Source organism: Dermacentor andersoni, chromosome 6, assembly GCF_023375885.2.
Source record: "Dermacentor andersoni chromosome 6, qqDerAnde1_hic_scaffold, whole genome shotgun sequence".
Taxonomy (NCBI): domain Eukaryota; kingdom Metazoa; phylum Arthropoda; class Arachnida; order Ixodida; family Ixodidae; genus Dermacentor; species Dermacentor andersoni.
The window spans coordinates 75,546,838-75,571,754 of NC_092819.1; the positions used below are offsets into that span (position 1 = coordinate 75,546,838).

General features: G+C 45.8%; 1 protein-coding gene across 2 annotated transcripts; it reads right to left on the reverse strand.

Moving 5' to 3' along the window:
- Nucleotides 1–270: 270 nt before the first annotated feature.
- Nucleotides 271–24,381, reverse strand: LOC126522180 (uncharacterized). 2 transcript variants are annotated; one of them, XM_055066258.1, is made up of 6 exons: nt 24,315–24,381; nt 14,721–14,850; nt 11,832–11,871; nt 4,866–4,938; nt 3,771–3,859; nt 271–482 (listed from the first exon to the last, which is right to left on the reverse strand). In XM_055066258.1, the coding sequence occupies exons 1-6, from the start codon at nt 24,355–24,357 to the stop codon at nt 312–314; spliced, it is 546 nt and encodes a 181-aa protein (XP_054922233.1). In that variant the 5' UTR covers nt 24,358–24,381; the 3' UTR covers nt 271–311. The 2 variants fall into 2 exon arrangements, with proteins under 2 accessions (XP_054922233.1, XP_054922232.1); XM_055066257.1 differs by having other exon boundaries at nt 3,771–3,865.
- Between the last annotated feature and the right edge of the window lie 536 nt (nt 24,382–24,917).

The window sequence follows — 24,917 nt, forward strand, 5'->3', positions numbered from 1 at the left end:
GCCAGCAAACATAGAATTTGCTGCCACCTCTGGTTCTTCCAGAGCAGCGGGGAAACCTTGGAACCATTTTATATAATGCCTCCAAACATGCAGCAACGACGGCTTAGGAATACTCATTTAGTCCCTAACTGACCCACGCAGTTCATAACAATACCTATATTCCCTCTAAATATATACTTGACAAATGATGTCGTTCTTTCTGGACCAGTGCGAAACTTCCACATAACGTTTTCAAGTACTTCTAGTCACCCAGTCAGTAAACAATACAAATAAAACAAAACCACTCTTATTTATTTACTGCATAAATGTAGCTAAAAGCGGGAGGACCACGAAACAGCCCGGTCGGCATCTTGCAGCCGCAGCATACTTTGACCGGGGCCTCCAGCAGAGGTGTAGTAAATGGTACCATCGCCTTCGACCACCAACAAACAGTTCGGCGAGAACTTGTAGGTAACGTCAAGTCCCCCCGGGGTGAGCGCCACCTGTAGGTCAACAGAGAAACGGTGGAAATCCTTTTGCCTGCAAGTTTTGGAACGTAAGTCGTCGCGCCACCTGCGAGCCTATGAGCGAAGGAAAATTTCCCACTTGCAAATAGAACATACCATTGCAGTCGCACATGCACCGTCAGCAGCCGTACTGCTCAGATGCAAAGCTGTTTGTGCGAAGGTCGATTTGTATTTTTCTGACGCTTTTCTTTTTTCTTTTTTGCTTGTCGAGTGATTTCATTTTCATTAAATTTACACTCATAATATCGGTCAAAAGGTTCCACCAAAAAAAAAAAAAAATTAAACAGTTCACTGCAGAAATGCTCCAATTTCTAAGCGGCACCTGTGTTCAACGATTGTCCCCGACGATCCCCGATTTTTCCTCGCGCACGGACTCGTGCCACTATTACCGTGTATCAGTCCCAATATTGATCCAGGCAAGGATAACTAAGTTAAACAGCCCAATATATTTTCACATAAGTGCCATCAACTAAGTGAAATATAATTGCAGAAAATGTCCCCCTTACTTAATGCAACTTATGCGGAACGAGATTAGGAGGAATCAGAGGAATGCGGCGACGGGGTTCTAGCTATGTGAGTGGAGCCATGTTGCGTGGTGAGGGGGCTGCTGCTTTGCAAGGCTATATAACGTCGATGATACGGAAGCTCAGGCTGTAAGTGATTCTGCATAATAAGTTAATCAGAGCCATTAGACGAGCGGCTACCCCAGGTGCAAGGCACACAGAGCACCGACTTCCGACAGATTTCCTGGAACGGAACATGCGAGCTTTTGGGCACATATTTCACAGGATGCAAAAGAGGAATTAGGAGCAAAGCAACCTTAGTCAAATCACTAACGCATGCGCAGAAACCAAACAGTAAAAAGGCACAAAAAGTGATCTCGTGGTCAGTATATAACAGATTCAAATAATTTAACTCCCTGCACCCAATGCTGCGCTTACCATACAGGAGAACCCAACGACATCGTGGGATAGAAAAGGATAAGTGAATACGATACTTATATACTTTATACCCTTCTTCGAGTAACCTTGTAATGACACACTTTTGCGATACATTCCTTCAAGATAAATGCAATCTATAAACGACACGTTCCGAGCACAAAACCAGCCGCTACTTTTGCGCAGTCTTGATTACATAGCTTGCGCTTCTTGGACAGCGTTTCTAGCGCCGAAAGAAAGACACGAACGTTTCCTTTTTGCGAGACCTCCTTCAAATTATGAGATTGAAATGTCGTGACTTGAATAAGCTCCACGGTTTGCTTATCGTGAGATTAAATCATATTAAACTGGGTTATCTTAATGTGACATTACGCAATATGAAGGCAATGAACAGTTATTTACTCTGTAGTACTTATATAAAGAGTTAAAACGTTAAAATCTGAGTCATTCGCCGCGGTGGCTCGGTTGCCATGGTCTGCTGCTACTGAGCTTGTAAGTCGCGAGTAAGATTTCTCTTGTGTGACAAGAACGAGGTGGTCGTTAAAAAATCCCACGTGGACCAAGTTAGCAGAGGCACCCCACTGCGGCGTCACCTTTCTGTAGCTTTAGGATGCAAACTGCATCACTTTTACTGAAACTATTCCTTAAACGCCGCTGTGGTTAACTTATCCGTGTTCATTATGGGCGACATTCGCGGTTTCAATTTAACAATATTAGGTCGAAAATCAACAAGCTAGCCTAATGGATTAAGTACACCTAGTTCATCTATCAGTTGTTTTGTCAAGATGAAATTAGGCGGGGGAATATATATATTTTTTTCGTTAGTTTCATCCTGGTTTGCATGTAATCTGAGAAGAAAAAAAGAACATTCGAACACGAAACGGAGAAATACTGGAGGTCAAATAGTTTTGTTTATCTCTAAGTTTATGTGGAGACTATCAGAAATGCAGGGGTTCTGCAATTTCAGTACAGTGCATACACACGGGGTGTTTCAGCTAACTTGCTCCAAGCCTTAAAAAGTCCACATGCGGGCTACGCAAATGCAGCCAACTAAGTATTTTAACTGAGCTCTTGAGCAGCTCAATGTAGCTTTTACTGAAACCGTAGATATTTATTTCCAAACAATTAGTTACACAGCCTTTAAATAATTACTTTAAGCGCAATATCTTCCGCGCGGAAATTGGAGAGCATTATTATTGAAAGATTTACAAATAATTCATTGCCGAGGAGATGTCTGATGTTGTTTCAGGTTGTTCGGAGTGCGAAGAAATCACGTGGGGATTTCAAAAACTACAATTTGACAAAAAGCCGCCCACGCTTAGCCAAATTATTGCCTCAGACGTGCTATTAACGGAGGCCACGTGGTGCAACATTTGTGTCGCCGCGATATTCCGGCTCTTGTTTCACCGTACACGAAAAAGCCCACGTAGTTCCACGCGGTGTGGCGTACGCTCCTCGAAAACGTCTAAAGTTAGCGCAACTTCGACGACCCCAAGAAGACAGAGCCATTGGCCACTGGCCAAACCTGGTCCACCCTTAATCGTAATCAAATGACCGTTTGGCTGCTTTGGAACGCTCACAGAATTATCGCTACTGTGGCAGGGGCTTTACAGAGTAAAACATTTTTGTGTGAACCCGAAGAAAACATTTATCTGTGGTGACGCTGTGGTGACCTCTACGCGCTGTAGAGGTCCACGGCGTTGCCTGCTCAACTAGAGCTCTTTAATAAGCGTTATCATCAGATATAACAAACTCAAGCAGTCATTGCTATTCTTCATCCCCCTTGATTAACATTTAGTTTGTCCATTTCCCTCGTTCTTTCTTTTTTTTTTTTGCTTGTTGTTCAATGCACCGTTCCATTGTGGAAGCCTTCTTCCATCTGGTCGCTATTTGCACTCGCAGTCGTGCTCGCGGCGAACAAAATGGAGGAAGGATAAAGCTACGAGGAAAGTATAGTCATAAAAAATTTTAAAAAGCGCCATGCGTGAGAGGAGAGTTTTCTATAATTATTAAACATGCAGAAATAGAAGATGTACTAGAAAAAGAACGAGCAAAACATTAACTTGCAAGGTCTCAAAGCTAGACGTTAGGTCCAACTTTTTCAAAGTCAACTCCCCGACGGACCACAGATGCAAGCAGGAAAAAGGGACGAGGCAGTCAAGGGAGACAGTTGTCTTGGCGATACGTCACGTCATCCTCCCTTCTAAGATTTTTTACCCTCCTCAATGGTTATGAGCGACGTGGCAAAAACACCATAACCTGCGCCTAAGAGGTCTAGGAACATAATTCATTTCCAAACAAAAACGTGACGTCATTTTTATCCAACCTGGTGTCCTGGTGGCGTGGCCATGCCGCTGCGACTGCGCTGCCCTGTGGTGCAACCGAAACGTGGCCGCGGCTGTGGAGTGGAGGCTGCTGTCGCTGACACGAAAAGAAAGAAGGGAGGAAGACGCATTGCAACTCAGAAGGCAAAAAGTAATAAGGAAAGAAACGGTCGCCACTACATGCATTTATATCGTTATAGCACAAATTTTTGCAGCGTAATCCGATAGCGTGCAGCCACAATAGTTAGCATTTTACTAATGAGAACCCCTTCAGTTGTATCAGGCTACACGTAAGGGCAATTTTTGGCACCGGGGGACACCGCGTTTGACTTGTTTGTCCGTTTCTCCGCATTCTCGACATTCCCAGCCGCGTGGCTGCCGCGGGAAAAAAATACTGCATGTTGTCAGGAAGCGGAACGTGCAGAGAGTGCCGAGATGGGAAGCATACGGATGAGAAGCAAATAAGCAAAAACTATCTTAATGCGTCAACATTCTTGTGGTACTTCACGCACTTTCCGGGGGCCCACTATCCATCTATCTTTCTGTCTATGTAGGTAAGTTGGTATCCAACCGTTTTATCGTCAACCTGGCACAACGGGTAGTCCGTGGCCGAATGGACAGCGCATCAGGATACTGTGCTGAGGTAAAAGGGTTTGAAGCAAACCAGCGGACAAACTGGTGTCGCTGAGTACGTGGCAATGGGAGCATACGCGCCGCTCTCCTACAAACCGCTTTTTCGCCGGACATGGGTCACTGTAGATAAACCAACTAGCTAAAGCTACTGGCGATCAGGCAGCGACTGACGCGTCGGCCGCTGTTCACACCGGCAGGGGCAACCTGCGTGTATCAACACCGAAGTGTCCCTCGCTTGCTGCTGTTCCCGTCTGCTCGCGAAACCGTGGTCCCGTCAAATAAACTGTAAGCGTATTCCAACGTCCTGTTCCGGCGCTGCTGATCAGTTCAGTAGCTTTGGGACTCCATGTCACCGAGCTGAAGAAATCGAGCAGCTTTCTGTCAACGCGACTATCTGCGAGCACCTCGGTTGCGCGATCTCCGGGGCTCGCGGGAGCGAACGCCTCGAATGAGAGGAGACTCACCAGTTGCTTGCCCAGACACGCCTGGAGTGTTGTCGCCGCCACCGCGCGAGTTATTCGGCTCAACAATGCGATCCTGCAAACACGGCACAGGTGCTTGTTTAAACCACGATAGAATAAACAGATAACGTCAAAAAGTTGACAATAATTTACAATTCGAAAATTTTAAAGAAGGCGTTGCATCGAGACCGATGGCTCGACTATTTAGCTACGATTATTCTACAAATTATCTCAGTTTATTTATCGTTATTTTTAATATTCGATTTAAGGCATATGTATTAATTCCAACAGTTGCACATTATAACACCGCAACAATTAATGAAGTATTTTGATAACGCTCCCTTTTATGCGCCTCCCATTTTCCGGTGCCACGAAGGAATCCCGCGAAACATGAGAGAAAGAATTTGACTTCAATGCAGACTTACGCGTCTCGTTTTCGGCGATGCCGATCGTGTGTGTCTCCAAAGAACGAAGCGCGATCACCCACCGCAACAAAACGCGTACGTTTCGTTGCGGACGAGCATGTTTCGCACCGGTATTAGAGAGTTTTAGATTAGGGGGACGCAGGCGTTTGGGGCGCCCTAGCGCATGGGGCCACGCTACTGAGCATGCGCAGACCTGTGGGCCCAAGCGCTAAGGCGCCCCAAACGCTTGCGTCCCCCTAATCTAAAACTATCTATTTACAATGACGGTGTTTTTTACGTGGCTTGCATTAACGAAGCCAGTTGTTGTTGGCGTTATTTTCTTTTTTCTTTTTCCTTCGGACGTGAAACCTTTCGCGGTTAAGAAACACTGTTGAGAGCGTCTTAAACGAGAAGTTGCAGTGCGTAGTAACCTCTCTTTTTCTTGCTGCTATTTCGCTGGGTATCTCCAAACATAGAAAGAAAGAACCCACTTAACAGATAGCGTCACAGAAACAAATAATCCATAATTGACATTAGTTGCTTGCCTAATCGCACATCGCAAGAAGAATCTGCGGGACTCCAATATGTCAGAACAATTTGGAATTGTTATCAATCGCCTACAATTTACAGCTGTTCTTAAGCATGGTTCAAGTTTATTTATTTATTTATTTATTTATTTATTTATTTATTTATACATACTACAGCCCCCTAGGAGGGTTATTGCAGGAGTGGGTTAATACAGTGGTGAACAAAAAATAGCGTGAAATCAACCATGACTCTTACAACATTTGCACCTGTATTTGTACGACAGTCAAAGAACTAGAAAATCGTTTTCTTCTATTCTAAAAGCCGAAACACCCCGTTTACTTCGAGCGGCCATTGTTTGTCCTTAAGTCAGTTCATGTCCTTCACGCGCAGTTAATTTCGGAGTAAGACGATGGTTGAACTATTGGTTCACAAATTATGGCATGTGCTACGTGTTGATCCCTGTATTTCTGGCACTCTAAGCGAGCGCTCTAGCATATGGGGCCCTATAACGTAAAACTATTCCAATATGTTTTTATTCCAATCTCCTGACGTCAAATTTGCGTAATCGTCGACGCAAGCTTAGAACGACAGAAAGCTGAGCTAGTTGGTAAGGATTCATTATGCAAAAAAGAGGTGAGGCGTGCAGACAGGACACAAGAGTAGAGAAGTGGACAACACAAACGCCGACTAACAAGTGAAGGGAGCACTGAGGCGAAAAAAGAAAGAAGACACAAAACTCATCTGGGCAAGCTCTGGAATGGTATCACCACGTGTCAGTCGGGTACATGTGCCGGTCTACGTGAGAGATGACTGTTAAGGCACTTAATCTCCTCCTTATGTAAAGTAATCGAAGGCTGATTCACGCACGCACTTCCACCATTATAGATATGCCATGCCTCTACCATAAGACGCGTATCTTCATTCTTATGCTTGTACAATATTGCGCATTCATCTAACTCTGGCGTGCAGTTATAATCTTGGCAATGTAAAGAAAGATTAGAAGGTGATCCACCGGGTAATGACCTTTTATGTTCCATTAGCCTCTGATTGATACACCGCCTCGTTTGCCCTACGTAGAACTGGCCACAGCCAAGGGGAATATTATGAACCGCACCCATACGACAGTCAGTAAAACTGTTGTTCTTATTGTGCTTCACTGGACAAATATCTGTTCTTTTTTCGCCTTTTACCTGCTCCTTCTTCTTCTGCACGGCAGCGCATATGTTACCTAGCTCATTGGGAGCAGTGAAAGCAATATTAACATCATATCTACTTGCAAATTTTTAAGCCTGTGCAACACAAAATGAATGTACGGAATACCCACTTTTTTTTTGCTATTACTGCTTTCTGTAATCACGTACGTCCCCCTCGAAACCCACTTCTTTAGGCGTTCAGCCACAGTGGCCACTGCTACACTAGGATAACCTGCTTCTAATAGGTGCCGGACCTGCGCATTAAAATTGGCGCTCATTTTGTGCATGCAGGATCTGGTGAGAGAAGACTTAAGGCACGAAATGGCAATTCCGTTTTTAACTACTTTGGAATGCTTGGAATGAAAGTTTAACAACGGCTTCGAAGATCTTGGGGAGTACTGCCAACAAACGTGATTTTGTTCGAAGACCAAGGAAAGGTCTAGAAACTGAATTACGCCTCGCTCAGGAAATTCCTTGGTAAACTTGAATGCTCCTCCATAAAGTTTAAATTGCTCACTTACTGAGGTAACAGCGGAATCGAATTCTTCCCTATTGCAGAAAATCGGGTAATCATCAACGTAACGAAATATCTTGATGACGCAATCACCTAAGGCTTTCTCTAAGCAGCTGTCAGCCTTACTCAGGTAAATATTGCTAAGAATAGGGGTAACCGTTGAGCCAATACAAATGCCCGATTTCTTCAGAAAAACGCCGTCTCTCTCCACCCAATCAGCGTCGACTTCAAGTACATTTAAAGAATTTCTAGAAAAGCTCCCGTGGAAACACCGCATCTGCCAATAAAAGCCGACTCTTGCACTTGTCTTTTAATGATCTCATTTACGGAATTTAGCAACCCGTCATGCGGCAAGGAATAATACAGGTCTTCGATATCCATACTAAAAGCTGTACAATCACCAGGATTTTCCTCTCTCAAATACTGAACCAGTGCCTGAGAATTACGCAAGCAAAATGGGTCTGAAAAAACTAGTGAAGCTAAGCAGTTATGTAGGTAACTAGTGACACAGACCTGCCACGTCCCTTTCTGTGACACTATAGCACGAAAAGGAATTTCTTGTTTATGCAAGAATAAGGCGGTCACCCGCAGGGTTGTCTCAACAGACCAATCAAACGCTCTCCTCGTTCGTAGGACACTTTTGTTTGTTTGAAAAACGAATAACATTGCCTACGCTGAGCGGCTTGTCTTATCTAATTGGCTCACAAGAGGCGAGAAGCACGCTCAAGTAGAGAGGGATTCGATGGGGCCGAGCCACTGCACTGAAAATCGATAATCGGATGAAGAGGGTGGTACCGGCGTCTGCGATTAGTCCGCTTTTTCTTACATAGCTTGCGGTGGCTCGTCGACAATCGCGGCGGCATGCAACGGAAGCATAAGAATCACGCTAAAACGGATCCTCAGCAAAGAAGAGTTGGCAGAACAAGGTCGTAAACGTGCCGAAAGTGCTCGAAAACGTTACACGACCACGGAAAAAGTTTTATTACACGCAAATAAACCCATGCTCTCCGGCAGGCGCGAGTAGCCAGTGCCTGAGCGATCGGCGGCAGCCATCTTTTATTCCTTTCGGAACGGGACAGCCTGCGGCTATTCGGAAAAAAATTCAGCTTTGTTGAGCATATTAATGCATCTTTAACGCGTACACGTCACTTTGACGCGGTGAGTTATTGCGGTCTTGTGACGTCGCGTGACAAGCAGGTGAAGTGGGTACAGCCCGAAAACTCTTGACCAACAGCCGAGGGCTAAAGGCGAAAAGGCGTCGAATCAGAAATAACATTTTTTTTTTCTTTTGTTCAGGTCAATTCATGCATAATCAGTGTGTACACGTCATATCAGATGGGGAGCTATCGCAGTTTTCGTGACGTCGCGTGACAGACAGGTGAAGTGGAGGTGGTCCAAAAAAGTTTTTGACCAATCACGGAGGGCTGATTGCAGAATTGGAATAGAAAAGTTTAGAATGGTTTTAAGTTATGGCGCCCCTGAGCTGCACCTGCTCAACTGTCGCTTCCCAATGTTTGCAGTTGATCCGTCACGAACTTTTTATTATTATTATTACTATTACTACTACTGCTATTATTATTACTACTACTGCTATTATTATTACTATTACTACTATTATTATTACTATTATTACTATTATTACTATTATTATTATTATTATTATTTCTATTACGATAGCGCATGAGGATAGTCATGTGGTTTTATTTGATATTTCGCGGACTTTATTCAGACGCCGAAAGAAAATCACCACGCAGCATGTACATTGCCACAACAAACTGGATCGGTCATTTCTGAATCCCCTCTACAACGCAACGAAGCGGGCTCGACACTAAGACGGATACAAACAATTTTGAATAATTCATCCTTATTAAATAATTAAGCGGAATATAAAACGATACTCTAATGGGCGCCACATGACGGCAAACCATATGCCGTTGGTTTCGTCATGTATTGAGGCAGCCCTCATGCCTCATGTATTGAGGCAGGAGCCGGTGAGGTAAACTTTAGTCTGACTACTTTGTTCGGGTGGCGTTAATATAGATATTTATGCTTTTCTTTGGCTTTAATCGTTAGAATGCCGAAAGAACAACTGAGAAAGAAAAAGCAAGCAGTTAACCGTCCTAGGTGTCTGCACGAAAAAAATTCCCTCGTTACCGTTCAATATACAAGTCAGATAGCACTCGATAAAGAAAATTATTTTGGCAACTTGTTGCCTAACTTCACTTCAACTTCACCAGAGAAATTCTGGCGCACAATCTCTCTGGTATCCAGAGATTCACATGCGTTTCAAGTCAACGGCACTCTAACCCATGACGAAGAAGAAATATCATCTGCTTTTAACTGATACTTGAAATCTGTTTTCACTAATGATAATGTCATACTGCCCGCTTTCGAAATATGTTTACCTCCGATACCTGATCTTGTCATCAGCGAGCATGGTATTATTAAAATGCTTGTGAATCGCGATACCAAGAAGTCCCCCGGACCCGATAATATACCAAATGCATTCCTAACTAGTTATGCAGAATGGGTAGCCAAGTACTTGTTTATCTTATTTTTAAGATCTCTAAACGAAGGACAGGTTCCGAACGACTGGAGGACGGCCGAAGTTCAACCAGTTCATAAAAACGGTAAGAACAGTGCATCAATAATTACAGGCCAATCTCAATAACATCGACAACTTGCAAGATTATGGAGCACATAATACATACCCACATCTCTGATTTTCTTGGAAAACATGCTTTTATTACAAATCTTCAGCACGGATTCGGAAAAGGTTATTCTACATGCACTCAATTAGTCCAAACTGTACATGACTTTGCTAACTCTATTAATAACGGAAACCAAACAGATGCCATATTTATGGTTTTCGCAAAAGCATTCGATAATGTTTCTCACAAAAAGCTGCTTTCCAAAATTAAAAGCACAATAAGATATGACAAGATTGCTAATTGGATTTCAACTTACTTGAGTAACCGTCAACAATATGTGACTGTTCGTGATCATTCATCTCAGTCTCTTTCTGTTGACTCTGGCGTCCCTCAGGGTTCGGTGCTTCTGCCGCTTCTATTTATTATTTATATAAACGACACCGTAAAGGACATTACAGTTCATATTAATTTGTACGCGGATGATTACGTGCTCTACTCCGAAATTAAAACTATATCAGATCAAACAACACTGAACGAGGCCTTCCAAAAGAAGACTGAATGGTGTGATGTCTGGCAGATGCCGATAAATTTTCAAAAAACCGTTTACATGAGAATAACTCGCAACAAAAATCCTCTCATATTCCAATATTCTTTTGCTGGCAATATCCTCTCTGAAGTTGCACAATACAAATACCTAGGATTATGGATTACTCACGACCTTGACTGGACTAAACACATGGATCCGGTGATAAGCAATGCCAACTGTAAACTTTTTTTTGCTTAGGCGAGCACTAAAACTCTACACACGTAGAGTCCGGCTCCTAGCTTTCAAATCGGTTGTCCTTCCAATATTAGATTATGCAGCAATAATTTGGGATCCATTTACTAAAACGAACATTAATAAAATTGAAAAAGTACAAAAGAAAACAGTTCGTTTTGTTTACAATAACTATGGACGCACATCAGTAACTGATCTGTTAAATAGGGCTGGTTTGACACCTGTATCCGAAAGAAATCGCGTTTCCCGACTTAAGTTCTTATACCAATTAATAGAAGGTCATTTTAGGATTAATATTGACGGACTAATATCCTTCTCTTCAGGTTACACTACAAGACAACGTCATAATCTCACAATCACCCCTTTTCGTCAGCGTAATAACTGCTTTAAATATTCATTTTTTCCAAGAACAGTAACGGAATGGAATTGGCTTTTTAACGATCGAGTACTACAGCAATCTCTGACGTCATTCACCAGAAGACTCAGTCACTATTAGCATCTATTTTCTGTTGTATTCATTCCCTCCTGCCCATAGAGTTACTAATTTCTTATTGTTACTAACTTTATGCCCCTTACATTTTGCATTAATGTATTCACTCGATATTTTATGTGTTCTTGAATAATTAAGATATGCCATAAACCTTACTGTACTGCTATGTATACTCCTATGTTGCACTGCCATCATTGAACTTTTCTGTCTCCAATGCTGATCCATTTTGTTTGTTTACTAATCATTTGCGGCCTTTGTTTCTTTTGTTCTGGCTTTCTTGTAAATATTTGACCCGTGCTTGTATCTATATGGCCACCCTGCGAAAATCCTTTCCTGAGATTTCAGTGTAAATAAATAAATAAATAAATAAATAAATAAATATTGTGTATAGGCCGTCACACGCGCGCTTACCTTGCAAGCATCTCCATTGCGTGGGTTCTGGATGTGGAGCCTGAAAGCAACGAACGCATTAATCGTAAATTGATCACCTCGCGACGTTGTTTCCAGATGTTCAGTATACCACAGACGGGCTGGAAACAATACATATAGGAGCACATGCACACAGTTTCAAACTCACTTTGAGAGGAAAAGAAAGCGAACTGAAAACCTGCAGTCACTTCCCGTTCGGTCACCCACCAATGTACATACAGTATAGTAACGAAGAAATTAGGTGAATCAGCGCATTCATTCTTTTTTGCTTGTCTATGTATCATTGCACACTGGTTATTCCTTCCTCGCACTCATGTAATATTTGCACGAAGTTGGCCTGCACCTATAATTTGTAATTTGTACAGTGAATCACTGTTGTATTGCACCGGTGCGGGCCATGACGTCCCCACGAAGTGATTTATTTGACTTCAACTTATCTCTGCCCCTTACTCGGACAAGCTTTAACTGCATGGCAGTCAGTGCGAAATAAACTTTCAAGCAGCGCACCCGAAATATTGGACGCGCTATACAATACCGACGCGAAACATGATTCGCTAAGTGTTAACAGGAGTGTCCGGAATACATGCAGATCGACGTATGTGCATACGTGGTTCCCACATGCTCCGGTTGAATTTCTTACAGGCACACAGAATGCCTGCGATGCCGGGTGAAATGTGCGCAATGTTGCAAGAATCCCCATGAGTACAAGACTATTCCACCTAGATCACCGGTTTACTTCAGCTCAAATGTTGGTTTAATTCATTACGTTCAGTTTATCACCACATTTGCTAGCATTACCGGCCAGTTTTTTTTTTCTTCACAGTAGCACGTCTTGTGCAGCGACGCCACTCGAAAAGAAAAAAGAAAACATGCCGATTTTGGTGCAACGCTACGACGGCGCCATCTGTCATCGCGACGATGAAACGCTTCTTAACACTGCGTAACAGAAGCGGCACCAGCAATACAATATAGATTGCACAAGGCGCTGCCATTTTGAATAATTAAAGCGGTGTAGACACCAAATTCGGAGGATAAATTTACCATTGTACAAGCTGGGGTCTGTTACGAGAAACACAAGGGCGGCATAGTGGACAAGTTGGCACGGCATGAACTCGTCTTGTATTTAACGTAACTCAGGTTGAGTGTAAAGAAAAAGAAAAACAAGCAAAAAAGGGATGGAAGGCGCCGAGCTAGGCGCACGCGCTTTATCTGGTGCGCGTTGTTGTTTAGGAGGAAACAGTGCAGATATCTGGTGACTGATGTGTGGTGGAAAGAGCGCGCTCACTAACGCCTATGGAGCGCGTTTGAGGGCGCTGCTTTGTGATGCGGGCGGACGGTTAGTCACTTGATATTTTCCATTTTTCACGTGCTTTCTTTAGCAGCCGGAAAAAAAATATATGGGCAAACAGCACCCGTGGTTGAAAACATGCCAGTTTAAGTTTCTTTGCATTTTCTACAAATTCTTCATTGCCATTCCAGAGCAGTATCTCTAAAAAAAATTTGCTAATTGCAATCAATAAAGTGAATGGCATAACAAATTGATTACTGGCCTGGCGGCTGCTCAGCTCACCTGAACAATACGCGATTGGTTGTCTTCACGCAGAATGGCCCATGTATTTAAATACCACGATGCATGTTAGCTGGGACGGCCTTTACTTGATAGAGGCGTTCAATCTGTGTCTCCTACTGCGCAAAAAGCCACATGCACACACGAACTCATCCTGACGCGTACACATAGAGCGTATTGTAGAGTCACTCAGGCCCTAAGTGATGGCCAACGACAAAAACGACATGTCCTAAACAACTCCCCCTACGCCCAGCGTGCCTACGACGCGGTAAACATAAGCCGAACGCGGTTGTCCTCAGCGAGCCGCAGTGCGCTTAGCCAGTGGACTTGTGGTGGAACCCCAGCGGTATCTACACAACGTAGCCGTAGCTTGATGTCGGCTATCGGTTAATAGCAGCCGCCTAAAGGAATGACGAAATAAAGCGCCCGACGGCGAAATAAAGCGTTCAATGACGAAATAAAGCGTCCAGAAACGAGAGGAGAGGGCCTTCTGTTGGAAAGAGAGCGCTTGAGAGAAAGGTAGCTTCGCGATCCGCTTGCGAGCTCCACGCATCGCGTACGACAGCAAAGCTTGGCTGAGATGTTTGCAGCAGCGTATGCTACCCGTGGGCTGTTATTTCACGAAGCCCGAGGGGTGGTTCAGGGCCTCTTTAATTTCAAAACCCACATTACAACTGCTGAAAGGGGTATGCATTGTATGCAATGCATTGCTGATGGTTTTAACGATTGTTTTGAGCTTGTTCTTTATGAAAACGTACCCTGTTCTGAGTGTTCTATGGGTGGTTTCAATGAATGTGTGCACTGTTTGTTTCACTCTGCTGAGAGCTTGTAGCCTCTGCCTTGGGAGGCATGAGCCATTGGATTTTTTGTTTGCTTACGGTGGTACGAGTCATTGCATTTTTGCTTGCTTACGGGGGTATGAACCGTTGCTGATGATGACGACTTTTGTACCACACGACTAGAGGCCGCGTTTTTTCCAAGGCCATCGCGCAACGAGCCCTTAAGGCTTCTGCCTCAATAAAAACAGTCCATCCGAATTAGCTTTATCATCACATCTTCCCAATTAGGGAATTTCTAATGAAATTCCTGAAACATCCTAAAAGTGGATGCATGACAATTCTTCATCGTCTTCGACACATTTTTCAGGATGCGTACGACAGAGCGCCGTAAAGCGCCATGCCCGAGCTATGGTCACTATACCAAGCCTCGACATGCCTGCGCAGATATCTGAACGAAGTGCCAGGTGGCGATAAGGTTGAGCTGGCAGCACTCGCGGAGAAACGGATTGCTTATCACATGCTCACATGTTGGCCAGGTGGTGCTGCTTAAGAAGCTCGGCGTAGTGGCGGCGGCGCTCAGAGCGACTCATTCCAATGGTCGATTTAAAGATAGGTGCAGCACGCGGCACGTAACCTGGCTGGCCGGGAACGATCTCTGCAAATGAGAAAGAGAGTGAAACAGTGATGAGAATCGTATACAGGAGGGTAAGCCCCGGTATGCATAAACTGGCTGGCTACCATTTGAAAGGACACTTAAGAGCCACCTGAACGCCATCTTGGAACCTTATCGTTATTCTTCAGAAACGTATGTTCATTCTTTTCTAACGCTGCTATGTCGTGGGACAGAACGTGGGGGATAAACTTTCGCCAGTATCGCCCGAAGGGCGAAGCACTGACAGCGATAGCAAGGCTTAGCGTGGCGCTCGAGCTCCTCGGACGGTGTTCTAACTATATATACGCGGTTGCAACATGTGGGCGCGACGCAGAACGCAAGGCAACTACTCATGTGCAGAAGGAACAGCGCCCTGGAGTCGCCCCCAGGCGTCTCACAACGCTGGCGGGAAGAGGAGCGTCACTAGTGGTGTTGCCAGCTCCGCACCTCGATGTTGCACGAGGTGAGACCGGCGGCTGGGAAACCGACGGCGTTACAGTCAGCGGCAAATGAAGTTTCCGACAACGTTAGCCTGACGTTTACGGCTCAGACCATGGTATCAAACCAGCACTGAACCGAAAACTGATTTTTAAAAAAGTCGCACTTTCGCCCTCAAGGCGAAGCGTGGATTGCGATAGCAAATTAATGAACAGCTAGCTATACGAGGTAAGGATAGCCGTTTTATTGGCCGTATGAACTTGTAAACGTAGGCATACTAACTAAATTAACAAGCATGGTGCCACGCGCGCACTAACATGAGCACATCTAACTCGATGACAGCGGAAACTCGCTGTCAAAACGCTGGAGCGAGGAAGCATGGCAGCAGCAGCGAGCGAATTGACATTCGTGCTGCCTCTCGTATCAACGCGAACTAAGCCGCGAAAACGCAGCGCGCGGCCGGACTCAGTCTCCGCCGCAGATGGCTTTCAAGATACAGCGTCCCAGAGTACAACGCGCCCACCCTCCCTACCCTCCCCCGGGATCCTTGCGTGCGACGAACCACGGCGCGCTTCCTGCCCGCTTCCGTCGCTTACGTGCGCGAGATTGAGCCGCGATCGCCGGTGCACCCTCGCACGCTTTCACTCGCGCATACAGCACATGGCGCGGGGAGACGATATCGTCCTTTGACTTATACAGAACGTTACGGCGACGGCATAAATGCTCCTGGATTGTCCATATAATGGCTATGGCAATAGAACATTCTTGCATGACACGAAACTGAACCGGAATATTAGTATTTTTTTTTCAGTTGGGTCAGCAATAATGTTTTAGGTCACCTGATCTGGGTCACCTGATTTGCACCCATGCATTGCTTGGTAGCACTTTTGGCTCATCTACAGCATATGCTACCGCATTTCCAAATGCACACGAGCTCCGTCCGGCGATTTTAGAAGTGACAGCACCGTTAGTACGGTTTTCAGCGTGTTGCGTCGGGAGGTGGACATGTCAGCAATGGGCGCGTTAGGTTAAGCGTGCTCTTGTCGATAGAGCGCGTTCTAGGGAGCGCGCTGTACGCGCTCCATCCTAAGAGATGGTGAACGGGAGTCAATGCCTGCTTTGGCTTCCTGCAAGGTGACGTGCTTTCCGTCCTCCTTGCACGTTCAGCCTTTCAGGGCGCGGTTCACCCGTTGTACGCGGTTTTATTTCGCATTCGCGCTCTAGTTTCGAGTGAACCGGGGAAATGGCTGTCCGATCTGAGCTACTCAGACGAATTGGTAGGCAGCCAAATTGCCGTTGTTCGGCGACTATTTGGCTCACCAGCGGATTCATTGACCATGTAACTCTTTATGCCTTTAATTATAAGGCTTTCCTTCTGCTGCGGCATTCAATGAATTGCTACAGTCGACATACCGCTGAGCAAGAACTTTGTGGGGTGCGGTGCCTCTGATAGCAGCGCGAAGAGCTTGCATCAAAAAGATTAACCGTTGCTGCTCCCTCCCTCGCCATGCCTAGACTTCCTCGAGCTCCAGGGTCGATCGATTAACGGTTACATTTTCACAAAATACGCAAAATGCGATATAGCGGATGCGGAAGTGACATAAGATGGCACGTTCGTGTCCCCGGAAGCCGTCGCCGAAACTCTAGTGTGCTCGAGTGCGTGGCTTTGAAGTTGGAAACACGATATACTAACGCGCCCATTACATTCGTGAAAGCTTGAAATTAGTGCCCGCCAAATATCTCTCCGTTAAGCGCTAGCTTGCTGGGTGGTCGGTTGTGGTAACACTGGTCTGTAAAGGGAGGTAAGTGCAATGCAAATGACGTATTGCTTCTGATATGTTCTTTATGAACGTACTTTTTGAAAGGCAGTTTTATTTTCTACTTTCCCCGGTTGTTGTTGAAAGTGTTTATTTGTAATATAGGGCTGCGATATCCCCTCTGAGTAAATTGCACGTGGTGACAACCTGGAAAAGAAAGAAGGAGAGAGACGTAATGGGAGAAAAGACAAGATTGCGTGTTCACAGACATCTTCCAGAGGCAGCTCAGTAGAGTTCAGGTTTCTATTTCTCTGCTGTTACTGCCCTCGTGGTCTTGTCCGTTGCTAGAAACTAGCAGGGAGGAGGGCTGTGAGTAGCCTGACTATGACCTCGCGTCGGTGCTAGGCAAAGGCTGTGCAATCCCACACGAATTGGAAGACGTCGGCTCGTTTTCAAGTGTTGCACCTCAAACTAGACTGCCTTCCATCCGCCAAGACTATACCCACCAGTGCACGCCTCATAGGTTTCAGAGCCGAGGCCGTTTTTTATACTCTCCTTCGACTGTCGGTATTCCTGCAGAATACGATGTGAATCTTCTGCTAATAAATTTTCCAAGTTTTCTAGTTTTTCAAGTTCTTCGTAATCATATTCTTGCTCTTTATACGATTACCTTTGGCAATGACTGTGGGAGTTTCGTACATCTGAACGCGGAATCAGCGCCTTGTGTAGGAGTATCGTTCTTTTTCGTGCCCTTCCTTGCTGAAGTTGGCCAAAACTGACCATTAACAAAGAAATAGCGTCAGTGAGAGTATATCTGGTTTGCTTAATAAAGCAATGAGCCACGACAAAAATTTTCCAAATATAATGGCGCCTCTTCCGAATTTCTAATGAACACACATCTCTTAGAAACAGGAGGCATGATATCCATAAGTAAATTGGTTTTCTTTCTCTTTATTTTGTCTACCCCATTCCAGGACACCAGCATATGCGCCAAGGGACGGTGCGGCAGATATATTAAGCATCGGTGCGTATGAGGCGTATACTGCAGCCGGGACTCTTTCTCAGGCTTGCCTCTTAAACACGCTGCGCTAAAGTCCCTCAATAATTCCAAAGTAGAGAAAGGCTTTGATCCAGCCGACGACGCCAGCGATAGGCTGATCGGTGACATGTGACCTTGCTCCGCCCCTTTGCCGCCATGATGAAAGTTCCTGCGCAAAGGGCGAAGTGCGCGCGTTTCGCCTGCTGTGCTATTCACATTGCTGCGGTAATTTCGTCCCGGGAGGGCCGAAATGCCTTGTTGCTTTGAGGTTGGGTGCCGAAACCGGACGAAGGATGGCAATAAGTTATCCTGCATCCCGCGCGGCAAACAGAGCCTAACCAAAAGAAAAGTATGGTTGCACAGAATTGGACGGAAAGACGGAACCATCGGTAACTGCACGACAATGCGAGGAAAGTAACGTAGAGCGATACGAAGGTGCGAGAGAAAGTATACACATGGGTGTGCAGAACTGCGATAGTATTTCATTCGCGCGCATGGATGTTGACGGCCGAAGTTTGTGGAGATCATTGATTTTAGTGCATTATGACCCCGTTGCCTTGGCAAGTGCAGTATGCCCTGGCATGCAAGTAAATAGTGGGGCAGAAGCGCATTAACTCGCTGACAAATATCCGCATTGCGTTACGTGCGATAAAAAATCACAAATTTCAGCACCGAATTCTACTTTTACACTTTCCTGTGTTTGTGCGCGCGTTGTTAACTGCGCTTTACAATATGTCTAAAAAGTCATTTCCAACTCTGCATATGTGAATAAATATGTTCCTAAGTGCCTGCATTACTGTCCTTTTAAAACCAAATACTGCATAACCACTGTTACTGGCCATCCAACAATAAAGTATAATACAATATGTCAAAGTACATTACATACACCTGCGAGCTCGTTCCTTCCAAGTTTCCCTTACATTCGAAGATGTTTCAGTAATCGGCGATGCCATTTTACTGATGAAAAACGCACAACTGCAAATTGACATAAGAAAAACGCCACAAGCGATACATGGATCGCCAGCAAAACACAGTGCAGTAATAGCCAGGTCAATTCGCGTGCGTTTCTAAAAGAGCCCTCTAATTCTTACGGGGCTTTAACGGTGCACGGAGGCGAAAAGGCATAAACACAACAATGCGCGTCATGATTCAAGTTTAGTGGCGACGTCGCACGGTTCACGAGAACAGTCAACCGCATTCACACACGCGCACACACAACGCTCGATGTTGGTGTGCCGCGAGATTAGATCGCACTGACAGCCCGAACACGATCGAGGAGACTCGCTGACAAGATCCATACCGCCGCTTCAGGATGTCACGACAGTTGCACTGGCTCGTAGCACTGAGCCACAAAACGCAACAGTCGTCGTGTAATCGCTACACGACAGATACACTCAGCGGCAAGAAGTCTGCTGGCGCACTCGTTTCCACACACACACACAGAATGTTGTTTAGTTGCCGTGAGGGTCGCACGTTTCAGCGACGTTATGTCGAAAGTTTTTCGGTCCAAGCGACAGTCAGCCTTCTTTTTTACACGAATTATTCCTTCAAAGTAACCGTTATGTGTACGCAGCACACTTACAAGCAAAGAAATTCACAGAGCAAACGGGATTAAGCGCAATCACCAAGGCTCGCGCGGTGATTGAGCGCAAAGGAACGAAAAGTAAACATGCGGAATCGAGGCGATCAAGCACTCATTCCACTCTCTTGAGCGCTTTTCTTTCAGCGCTCATTTGAAATTACAAGACTAGATGCTAACGTCGCCATTCATCGTGAGATGTATCCTGCTGGAATCCTTTTTTATTGTTAATGTGGCAATGATTCCGAAAGTCGCTTCTGGGGAGCACTAATCCTATTAGGTCTGCACGCTCTACGGAGCGCTAGGCTGGATTACATCGTGGCTAATCTGGCTGCGCGAAGCCTGCAATAAAGTAGTTTAAAGAGAGTTCGACCTGCGCAGGATCAGAAATCGAAGCCATACAGCGAAAATTCACGGCAAAACGGCCTGCTTTCCAGAGAAGATTGCTTAGTGCATGGGGCTCAGATGAGTGCAGTGCAATCATAAATTATGCATGTTACACCAGGCAGGCGGAGATCCAAGCCGCTACGAAATCCCTCCTTATGGTGTGTCACGTAGAGTGCCGCTGTAAAATCCCACAGCTCCACCAAAAATCTTTCGGGGAGATAACATTTACTAGCGCAGATTCAGACGGTCTAGCAAGTTGGCCGAGTTCCACACGAAACGCACAGCCCTGGAGCACAAACAATGTAGCAGACGGTACGAAACCACTGCTCTAGACATTACTGCACCGGTCGCGTACATTTTCTTCAATACCACGCTGGCTCCTATGGCGCTCACGAGTACGTGGCCACGCGCTCGTGTGTTCATCCTCTACTCGTCGCTGTGCACCACCGAGACCACCATTCGCTTCGTGCACACAATCCGATTAGTCAAAGATTTCTTCGCTGCATAAATGGCGAGAACTTTCGAGAAAGATCCGGTACAGGAAGGCGAGCGATAACATCGTCGAGCGATAGCCTCGTAACAGTGGTTAGGCAGTGAAAAATCACTCACAGGAAGAAAAAGAAAACAGGCAATGTATACGTGTCAGCATATCCGCGTGCCCCGTGGGTTACGAGTGTCATATGTCGGAAATAATGCGTTTTATGAGCCTTATACTTCAGTACTTTTGTGTTTTTGTGTGCAAGAAAATGTGCGCGTGCCATTATAGCATACATACTGCTACAAATAAAAATTTAGTTCACCGTCTTGTCTTCTTTAATTCGCCGTATCTTACGCTGCGAAATGAGGGTGTCATGTCGAATATCACAATCAAGAAGGTTTTAAAAAAAATTGTACGTAGAATCTCCTCAGGGACATATGTGAATGATGCGTAAGCATATCGAAGTAAAGTACGACGTGGTGTTCAGTGGTCGCGCGCTGGTGTGTTTGGTATAACTGCGAGAACGGTGGTGAAAAAATCGCAAAACGAAGAAGCGCGGTTCCGACACCGAACCGTTAAGAGAGACCTGCACGACACAACGTATAGAAGAGGCGAGTAGAAGCATTGTTCACTCGTGTTATAGGAAGCTCGCAGCGTACATGGACGTGGGGTGAAATGACGAGGGAGATGTAGGAAATTAAGGAAATGCACGCAGCTTTCCCTGGAACGTCGGTGTCGGGCGGCGTTGGCGCGGCGTCGTTCTTCCTGTTTGTTGCGTTCGGTAGCGTGTTGCTGTAGTTCCTTGCTCTGCGCAGCGTCGTCCATTTGTTTCTGGCGTAATCTGCATTCACGCTGAATACTCTGCATTCCTGCGTTTCTGTTCTTCACTAAGCGGCTGCGGTCGTCTTGGCGCGACTACGCTAAACGCGACGGCGCTGCGGCGACACGAACTGCTGCGGAAGACGGCGCCAGGTGCGCTGATGATGCAAGCAAACTACTGAAGGTGATGGTGGCAGGTGAGCCGATGACGTTCCGATCCGAAGCCACGGCTGCTCCACAGTTCTGGTGCATGCCCGATTGTACACGTCACGTGGTCACAGAGACAAACTCGTGCCACTGCTCGCGCGATCGTCGTCGTCGTCTTCTTCCACAGGAGGCTGGCTCTATCTTGAAATTACACAAGGAGGGATGGACGGACAGTTTTCTCGTTACGCATTTTAAGAAGCTGGACTGACAGCCCCCGTGGTTTCTTACCGGCACAGATTAAGCCAGCGTTTGCTTATACTTCTACTCTGAAAGAGGGCCGCGGCAGCGATAACTTCTCACAGCTCAATCCTTTTGGTCAGTTATTGCAAATGCTATAGGGGTATTTGAAGATAAAAGCTCAAAGTTATTGCTTAAAATGCTACCTTTGGCTGCGTATTGACATCATGGTGTGCCACAAAGTTTGAACAAAGTAAAAACGTTTTGACTTCCTCCTGAAACCGGTGGCACAAATACAGGCGTCTAACGATGCCTACGGCTGTATGTACAGTTCCTGTAGCCTACGTATGAATTTGGTGCCTCCTAGGGAACATCTTAATAACACAGTATTAAAAATCATGATTCATTTTGTTATTAAACATTCGTGCAAGCCGGTGCTGGTAGGTCCAAAACGAAATGAGCGTTATCAGCGTGACACAGCGTTTCTGGCAGGAAAGTACCGAGCGCTGTTTTCAATCAAGACAGATGCCGGTTATTATGGTGGGACAAAACTGCGCTTTAAGTCGTGTAAACTGTGCTTAGAGAGCATCTCATTTGAAGTTCGCCTTAGTTAGGTATTCACCGTGACATGGAATTACAGTTGGCAGCACCGTCACCGCGCTTGCGTGAAGGAGCTAGGCGGCAGGCGTCGCGCATAGAAATGTACACGGCTCATTGTTGCTCGTCGCTTGAAATGTCGCTCATTGTTCACGAAGCGTGAACACGGGAAAGCGCGGCTCGAGTGGAGCGCGTTCTCTAGCGGTGGCGCCGCTGGCGAAGTGGCGCATGCGCCGTGGGACCGAATCCCACGCCGGCATGCACTTCAACGAAGCTTCATTTCATTTGCCTGCGCATTGTAGATCATGTCCCCGTAAGCCAATTATTTCCGGTGTACAGGCTTGTGCCTCAGGAGCGAAGAGAGAAAGACAGCTGAGCCGAATCGACGACGCAAAAGAACCGCGAGCCGTGGCTTCGCGTGCCCACGATCAGGCGCCATCTTCGTTTTCTTCTCATGCTGGCGCGCGCCATACGGGTTCCGGGCGCCGCCCGAGGGAGGGCGCTACCAGCGGTGTTCGAATTCCGGGCAGGAGCGACAATGCTTCGGCCACAGAAATCGCGGAGGGATTTCATGTTAGAAAGAGAGCGCCTGTGTTAGCGACACGTCGGTTGTTTCGCGTAGCAAGAAAAAGCAATATTTAGAAATGATGCTGTAATCTGTACGCCCTTTGATATAACGCATTATTTGGCTTGGTGCACAGAGCGCTTGCGCGATCCTAGTCCGCTGTGTATTTAGGTAGGCGAAATCTTCCCAATAAAATTTAGTTGCGAGTTAGCGCTTGTCCTGCGCGTTGGTGTCTTTCTCTTAATTGTCCCGCCTTGAACCTGCGCTTATACCAGTATTCATTTATTAGCCGCGTGCCAGGTCGCCGCCGGCATTCCACTTTCGTCCCAAGCCTTTCGCCATACTCTCCTCCTCCACTTTCCCCTTCGCTATCGTTATCTTCAATCCGCGCTCCGCGTTCGTTCTTTCCTCATTCACAGGGTTCGTTCGCTCGGTTACGTAGGGGCAACGCCGACGTTCGTCGCGGGAACGGCGACCTAAGAGCTGCGCTCTAAGATTATCTCAGGTGCTAAAATCACTTCGCTGTTGCGTCGAACTAACGCCGCCATGAAGAGCGAAAGGAAATTGCAAGCCGCATTTTAAGTTACTGTTATGACGCCTTGCTTCGAGAGAGAGCCATTTCAGACGTGATCCTCACAAAGTACCCCATTTTAGCTTTTATTCGTAGCAGCGCAGCAAAGTACAAGAGCCCAATAAATTGCGAAGCAAAATGAATTCACCGCAGTGGCATCAGAACCACATATTAAAGGAATTCCACCTCGGGTTGCGTTACCACTAAGCTACGTGATTTAATTAACAGAATTATCGCAATGCAGTTATCATAAAATCGATATCAGTGCATGCTTCCAATTCTTTTTTCTCCTGCTGAGTGATGTTCATGCCACTCCTTTCATGTTTCACGGTATCGGAGATTGCAGAGTGCACATCGTGAAAATGTCGTTAAAGCACGGCTTTCACGTCTCCCTGTTAACACTTAGTTTGTTTAAGACAAGATAAATTGATTTTTTTATGTGTGCGTGTGTACGTGACTTAGACGAAACACGAAGCGATAAGAAAATGACTGATTGTGGCGAGTGGATGGGGAAACAATCGCACATCGCGCTATCGACGCGGGCAGTCACTGACCTCAGCACAACGCAATGACGACTTCGCAAGGCTTCTGCGCACCTTCGAACAATGCGGACCGCCATCTACGCCTGTACTACAACCGACGAAGAAACGGTCTTTATATATATTCACGCCGTACACGCACATGTAAACACGTAGCGCCCTGCAGACGACGAGTGGCGCAATCTAGTCTCTGTGATTCAGCCAGTGCCTGGCCAAGGGGCGGCTCTGATCAATCTCGCGGCAAATAGCGACAATTCGCAGTGCTAGCGACATTGCAGGAAATTTAAGCGAGGACACCCTGCCCCGGGACTCACCACTCTCCCAGTCCTCCATGATCCGCTCAAACCCAGCGCACATTGATGTAACAGTATTACGCAGGCCTTTCGCCGTTTATCGCACAGAAAGAAAATGAACCGTAATACACGCGCAAGTGGTTTGATGCATTTGTGTTAAAGTGTTTCTAGCAATTTATTAAGAACATAAATAAAAAAAGTCACGTCCGATCAAAATGGTTGGCTAAACGCAAGCCTGTTAGTTAAGCTTAATTGGAATTCTGACTGAGAGACGGTTATCTACTGGTAAAGTGGTCTAAAATATCAGTTATCAAAGTGAAATAGCAATACATTCTCTTTCACCGGTGAGGGAAGAAGGTAGACGAGGTGCCTGTCCATTTGGCTGCCGCCACTTTCCTCCTCTCACTCGACTGTTTGTCTTTCGCCCCCTCCATGCTCCACACATAGAGAAGGACATATAACGAGCGGACACTCGGCGAAAAGTGGAAACAGGAAATACGTCACGCTACAGTATTAACGCCGACCGTTTGCTGCCGCGAGCATAGAAAAAAAAAAAGAAAGGAATGTGAAATGGGGTTAACAGAAATTATTTTATTTTTTTATTCTTTTCCGGAAAAAGTAAAA